Here is a 7420-nt window from a genome sequence, read left to right as displayed (position 1 = left end):
CGTGGGTGCAGGCTGGCAAAAAGCCTTCCCTAGTGAGTTGGGGGCATGAACTCGGCCTCCGCCTGCGACCCGCGGTCCCTAGATTCCCTGGGGACCACGAAACTCCCCCAGCGAGGAAACCTCCCCCATCCTGCCCCAGCCGCCCACCCACTCCCCCCCTTACCTCAGTACGCAGCCCCTCCCTGCGTGATGATGCAAACCAGTGGGGCGGGCGGGCGCCGGGAAGGGTGGGGAGAGCAGGAGAGTAAGCGAAGGAGGGAGGGAGTGGGAGGAGGAGAAGGAGCCGAACGACCATTTAAAGCGATAGCAATCCCTGCCCTCTCCCCAGTGCTGGGCTGTAGGAGAGCGCGAGCGGCAAGCCGGGGAGCGCGAGCGCGGCGCGCCGGCCGGCGAACCCCAGAGCGCCAGGCGCCCCGGGCTGGCAGGCGCCGCGGGACTCCCCCCACCCGATCCGGCCACCCCTCTCCGCACGCCCCCACCCTCTGTGCCTGCAGGAGCCTCTGGGCTTCCCCAGAAGAGCTCACCCCAGGGGCCCGGACCTCGGCGAGCCCGCCACCGTCCCCTCCAGCGCCGCCGCCGCCACGGCAGCAGCCGGAGCAGCATGGTCCAGCTGGGGAAGCTGCTCCGCGTCCTGACTTTGATGAAGTTCCCTTGCTGCGTGCTGGAGGTGCTCCTATGCGCGCTGGCGGCGGCGGCGCGCGGCCAGGAGATGTACGCCCCGCACTCAATCCGGATCGAGGGGGACGTCACCCTCGGGGGGCTGTTCCCTGTGCATGCCAAGGGTCCCAGCGGAGTGCCCTGCGGAGACATCAAGAGGGAGAACGGGATCCACAGGCTGGAGGCGATGCTTTACGCCCTGGACCAGATCAACAGCGATCCCAACCTACTGCCTAACGTGACGCTGGGCGCGCGGATCCTGGACACTTGCTCCAGGGACACTTACGCGCTGGAACAGTCGCTCACTTTCGTCCAGGCGCTCATCCAGAAGGACACCTCCGACGTGCGCTGTACCAACGGCGAGCCCCCGGTTTTTGTCAAGCCGGAGAAAGTAGTTGGAGTGATTGGGGCTTCGGGGAGTTCGGTCTCCATCATGGTAGCCAACATCCTGAGGCTTTTCCAGGTAGGGGGGCGCTCCCTCTGGGGCGGAGCACGCAGTGGCTCCACGCGCTCTTAACCCTAAAAGCTGGCGTGGACCCCGGGGTGTAGGGTCAGGTCAGCCTTCGCGCCTTTCCACCCTGGAGATCCTGCTGAATTCCTCCTCCCCATCCGAAGATCCACCTTCCCTGCTTGGTGTAATTTCCTTCCTTGTCTCCCTTGTCCACGCTCCACTCCATCCGGCTTGACATCCTGGATTTATGGCCCCATTTACAAGAAGCAATCTGTGAAAAACAAGGCGATGATTTAAATGAGTTTGCATTAGAGTGAAATATGGTATGAAAACAGCCTTGTGAAAGTGCCGGCTGCTAGGAGAGCAGGTTAGGGGCTTGGGATCCGAACAGATGAGAAAATGCCTCTGAGCCGGCATTTCCCAACTCCCCAGCTTCCCACCCGCAAGCCACCCGGCAAACCTCCACTCTCTTGGACAATTTTGAAACGACCTTAAGGAGGCACTACTTAAACCGAGGACTAGGTCTTAAACTAGAAATGGGTGTCAGTAGCCCAGCTCCCTCTGGCTGGATTTCCGACCTGTAGCCCGCCTCCGCTGGAGCCTGGGCCACGAGGTGCCAGGACCCTTCCAACAGGGGAGATGCTTCCCACAGACGTGACCCCCGTTGGTTTCCTCCGGGCAATTTATTTTTGCACCATCCAAATTGCATTTGCAGTCCGGCCACTGGCCAGAGCTGGGCGATCAGCTCTCCACTCCTGCCACTTCAGACCTCAGCCCGGAGATGATGAGCTCATGCTTACTGCGAAACGAAATCGCTGTCCCTGCTTCCTCCCTCCGCCCCCTCACCCACTACCTTCCGAATGCAGCCCCCTAGCCCCAATTCTTGGCTTAAGATCATAATTCCCAGAGCGAGGCAGGGAAGCGTCTGTTGGGAGCCAGAGGAATGCGCGGAGCAGGGCCCCGCGGTCCTCCTGCTCCGAGTGCAGGAGGGCAATGGAAAAAAAAAAAAAAAAAAAAAAAAAAGGGAGGAAGGCGGATCCCGGGCGGCGGAGCGGTGGCTTGTACCGCAGTGCTCTCTCGCTCCCGCAGCCTTTGCCCCGTGGCTTCTGCTCTGCCTTGGGTAGAAATAGGTGGTGTGGAGGTTCAGAAATGGAGTTTCAGGATCTCTGTGATTGTGGGTTCCCTTCTCTCTGTGTCTCCCCGTGTGCGCATCTCGTTTCCTTGTTCTGTTTTTTTTTTCCTCTTTCTCTCTATTTTCTTTTCCTCTCTTTAAATCTCTGCCTTCTTTCTCCTTCTCCATCCTCGCTCTCAAGTTCCTGGTTCATCTCAGTCTGGAGATGACCCTTTCCTCACACACAGCTCTGTCCCTGCGTGGTGGTACCCAAAACCAGTTCATCTCTTCCCGGGATGTGCAGGTGGATTCTGGGCCCTTTACTTCCCGAATCTGGAGAACTGGGTCCTTTTTAAAGTGCCGTCTGTCAGGGTGTTGGGTTTCAGGAGGTGACTTCTTGTGAGATTCAAGCTGTTACCACATCACCCCCAGGAGTGTGAAGTTTGTGTTCAAACAGGAGGGGTTCCCATCCAAGGCTGCAGCTTGGCATGGCTCCTCTGATCCTCTGAGGATCTCTGACACCTCCTGAGTGTGGCATCATGGAGATACCCAGATGTTTGCAAACCCAAAAGTCTGAGTGCTTGCCTTCAGGAAGAACCTGAGTAGTTTTAGTGAACCCCCGGGTCTTTCTTCATCTTTGAGCTTATAGATCACTTGAGGGGGCGGCATGGCTGGAGGGACTGAGGCCAGAGAGAGCACCTGAGATCACTTGGGTTTATGGCAATTTCCCTGTTAGTTTTGGGGGTGGAAGACACAAAATGTTTTGTCTTCAGCATTTTATAATTATGTTGCTGCCTGTTTCTCTCTTCTCTGGGCATGGGCAGAACTGCAGATGGGCCTGTCTGTCTGTAAAAGAGTGAAACGGTAAAGTTAAGAAAGGCATTGCAGACTAGGCTCAGGGACTGTACTTGCTGCAAATGATTCCAGAGGGAGCTGGTTCCTCCTCTGGTGTATAAACCTGAGGCAACTTGCTAAGGAAAAATGCTGGTTTTCCTCTCATTTCACCATCCCCCGAGCTGGGAAGAAGACCCACATGCCAATGTTAGCAGTGTGGGTTGAGACTCCAACCGTTCAGAGAAAATACTGTCATTTTCCTCTAATTTGCAAATTGTAGCTATTCATGTTGTATTGAACAGCCATGGGATAAAGAGTCCCCTGTTTTCACCTGCATTTATTGAGAAGAGGCTGGTAGCAGAATGCACCAACTTGTAGCTTGTGCTGCACGCAAGCTTGATAGAACAGTTGGTTGGTGTCTTATCTGGCCTAACCATTGCCCATGTTGAAATATTTATTTTTATAGACCATGAATCTCTTTGAGGGATTTTTTTTTTTTTTGCATGTGATCTTAGAAGCTCCTGGCATGCAATTCAGTCTTCTGTTTTCCAGCTCTGTAAGCCTATAAAATGAGTAGAGAAAACAATGGAACACATACCCATTGTTCAAAGGCACAGTCAGTTAGGGGGAGAGGAACGGGGCAAGAAGAATCTTCTCTGGCATTCTAAGATTCAGCTATTAAGATTGTCCCATATAAAAGAAACTCCTCCAAATGATTAAATTCCGAGCTTTCCAAAGATGTGAATTTTCTTTTTCCCCCTGGTCCCTGTCGATGCTGTGGGGATCATGCCGAACCAGTCAGTGGAGATAGGAATTTATATTGTGATAAGCTGAGGATAGTAGGCACTAGAGTGAGGGGTGCTGAGTGCTGCAGGGCAGAAGGGTGGGGGGAGGGAGTACTAGATAGATCAAGTGCTGTTGCTGCCAATGAAGACTGGGATGAAGTTCTTTCCTGAAAATTAGTACCTGGGCAAGAATGATTGACTGCTCTGATGCAGCCAGGCTCTGTGACTTGGAATTTGTGTTTGTCTGCTGATGTACAAATCTAAGAGATCCGCTGAGCAAGTCTCTCCTCTCTCTCTCTCTCCTCTCTCTCGTATGTACACACCGAATAGGTTAGTAAATGACATGTCTGAGGACAGAATCATATCCAGTGGGTCTTTCAAATCCAGGAATTTGAGGCTAATGAAATTAGCGTGTGGCCAGGGCTCTGCCAACTAAAATTAAATCACTGCAACTGCCCTGCAATGCATTTTCAGCCTCAAAGAAGCATCAGGGAGGTATTTCTGGAGATTTGTTTCTGAGCTCGTCTGAAATAATACTCTCCTAATGCTAAGAAAGATTAAACGTAAATTAATATTGACTATGAGTAACATATTTTTAAAAAATCATCACAGAGCGTGGATGGCTTAAAGAGGAAAGGTTATATAATATGGGGACCAGAGGATAAATCTCCCCTGACCACTGTTTTATGGGCAATAAGTAAGATATATTATAGTGGAAAGTAATGGGGACATTTTTATTCAAGGCTTCTCAGTTATTGACTTAAGAGCAAACACTCCGAGAGTATAAATGACTCTTGCTACACCCTGGTTCTGAATGAATAATATTTCATGTGTAGTGACATGGTCGAAGCTATAGTTTTGCAATTGAATGGCATCTGTTTTACTTTTTTTTTTTCTTCTTTCTCCCAAAGCAACTAGATGGAAAAAGTGGTCAACTCTATCTTTCCAAGAGTATAATACAATCCAAGCCTGTGGCCCTTGTACCGTCAATGAAATACATTTGTAAATGTATCATTGTTTTCATTCTGTTTATTGAAACTTGAATGGAATCTCAAACTTTTGGGGCAATGTTTTATATATAAATACCTAGATTTTTTTTCTTCCTTTCTCTCTCTTTCTCATCATCATATGTAATCAGGTAGAGCTGAGTACCTAGAGGGGAGAACTTTTTTTCCAAAAGCAACTTTAGTCTACACTTTTTAAAATGTCACAAATACAGGTGCAACTGCCATTTGCAATAGTCCCTATAACAATCTCTGCCTCCACATTTACTGTGTTCTAGGAAATGTACCTAACAGATGGTGAGTGGGAAATTTTTAAAGGGGCATTTTTTAAAAAGCAGAGAGGGAAGGAATGAATCCATGCACATATTATATTTGAACGTGTTCTATTTTATGTTTGCATACCCATACAATGAGGATGTCTTTGGGCTTTTTCCTCTACAAGAATAATTGAAACAATGAATGCCTCTAATTCAAGTTCATAAACATTTAGTGTTTAACAAACCACAAGTGCTCTATTAGTTACGTATGTATAGGTTATGTCACAGATTTAAAAGACCGTGCTGGATTACACAGTGTGTTCTAGCCTCAACCCTGCCATTTACTAGCTAAGTCTCACTAAGTAAACCACATACTTGATCTAGCCCTCATTTTCCTAATCTTATTTTTTTTCTTAAAAACTATAGCTTCTAGAAGTACCTAGTTTTTGTTTAGGTTGGCAAAAACTTGGTCTTATCAAACGTCTATTTGGATTTCTTGAACTTTCAGCAAGTTTGGGGGAACTTTTCAAGGATGTATTCATGAAGTTATCTTGATCATTACTCGTTTAGTTCACTTCCCACATTCGGACTCTTTCCTTATCCTTTTCCCACTTTGCTTCTCCATCATATACGTGGCTGGGGGCAGGGAAATGACCTGTTAAGTCAGTTTACTTCACAGTCACCAGACAGAGGGCAGGGAGTAAAGACTGTGAAGTTTTACAGTAGCAGCTCTGGCATTCACCTCGCTGATGTCCCATCCCCTTTCATCTTACAAGTGTACTGGACTTCTCTCTCTCTGAAAAATGACAAATACTGACATCCTGCCTATCTTCCTGGCCTCAGGGATGAGGCTTTTGGCCCAGGCCAAGCACCACAGGTAATTAGTTCCATCATGGGCATCTGACCTTGTCTAAGCCCATCAAAATCCTACCGGAGAGTTTATGTCATAGCAAAATGGGAAGGTTGTCTCTTTTCTCTGAGATTTCTAGATTGGGGAGATGTGGTCCTCCCAGTGGCCATCCAATGGGAAAAGTGATTTTCTATAGCATAAGTCATGCACATGTAAGCAGGGCTCAGTGGTGGGGAGACAGCAGGAACGCTGCTGATATTCTGGGCCCCTTAAATCCAACTCTATCTGAATCTAGATATGTCCCTGAAGTTCTAGGACATATTCTTATTTATTTATTTATTTTGAGATAGAGTCTCAATTTGTCACCCTCTTAGAGTGCCATGGCATCATATCTCACATCAACCTCAAACTCTAGGGCTTCAGTGATTGTCTAGCCTCAGCCTCCCTAGTAGCTGGGACTACAGGTGCCCACCGCAGCACCCGGCTATTTTTGTTGTTGTTGTTGGTTGGTTTAACAGGTCCAGGCTGAGTTTGAACCCAGTAGCCCTAGGGTACATGACCAGCATCCTAACCACTGAGCTACAGACACTGAGCCGTAAAAATAGCCCGGCTTTGTGGCTGGTGCCTGTGGTCCCAGCTCCTTGGGAGGCTGACATATTCTTTTAAAAAACATTTCTTTTCACTCTTTCCAGTTTGATTTTGGCCATGTGCGATTGGAAGCATCATGGCTGAAGCAGCTGAGTTCCCACATGAATGTAAGATTCATTAAGTGGAGGACAATACTGTACACAATACATACGATACTTACTTTGAACATAATCCTTCTAGCCCAGGTTTGGGATATTCAGAACTCTACACCCTTCCTCACTCTTCCGGACATTCACTGTAATTGCTTTAAGCCTTTGTGATCCCTCCCTTCTTTCCCATCTTGATGCTTTTGGGAGCCAGGGTGGACACCTCGGATGTAAACTGCAGGCTCTCAGCCTCCTTTCTGGAAGCTTTGGAACCCTACTCAGTTCCTTTCATTAAAGCAAATCTTTTGTTGCTATCCCCAGGGCACAGAAGCATTTTCATGGCATAATGGAGTACAACGTACACTAAACTCCTGGGTCACTCTACAGTAAGCAACAAGCCTAACTATTTCTTGTCCCCTTTTACATTAAGTAGGCAATTAAGACCAGTTGCAAATACATTTTCCCTGCAACTGAAATGCGTATATGTTTGCATTGATACCACATATAGTTGGGCTTATTAATTAATGGACCATTTGGAAACTGGCAGAGTCAATATGTATGTTTTCTGCACTTAAAAAAAAATCAAAACTTTTTCATAGGTAAATATTTACCTGGAGTATTGTGTCTCACTTCTTCATATTATGATGTTTCATATTTGACATGTAACCTTCTTTTGGTTAAATTTAGTACTGTTTTTTTTTTTTTTGAGGGGGTCATATTATTAGATTCTAAGGTCA

At 47.9% G+C, this 7420-nt stretch overlaps 1 protein-coding gene across 3 annotated transcripts in view; it reads left to right on the top strand.

Moving 5' to 3' along the window:
- The first annotated feature begins 332 nt into the window (after positions 1-332).
- Positions 333-7420, top strand: part of GRM7 (glutamate metabotropic receptor 7) — an 899252-nt gene continuing 892164 nt past the window's right edge. For 2 of the 3 annotated variants that reach the window (XM_003785475.2, XM_003785474.2), the window contains exon 1: positions 333-1120. In XM_003785475.2, coding sequence (XP_003785523.1) covers positions 602-1120 — 519 coding nt within the window. In that variant the 5' untranslated portion in view covers positions 333-601. The remainder of the gene's footprint in view (positions 1121-7420) is intronic. The other variant, XM_023510686.1, reaches the window with a different exon arrangement.

The sequence above is a fragment of the Otolemur garnettii genome, unplaced genomic scaffold (genome assembly GCF_000181295.1).
Source record: "Otolemur garnettii isolate 467f Iridium unplaced genomic scaffold, OtoGar3 scaffold00015, whole genome shotgun sequence".
In the NCBI taxonomy this organism is placed as follows: Eukaryota; Metazoa; Chordata; class Mammalia; order Primates; family Galagidae; genus Otolemur; species Otolemur garnettii.
The sequence above is the reverse complement of the archived record's forward strand: the minus strand, read 5'-3'. Positions and strand labels throughout refer to the sequence as shown.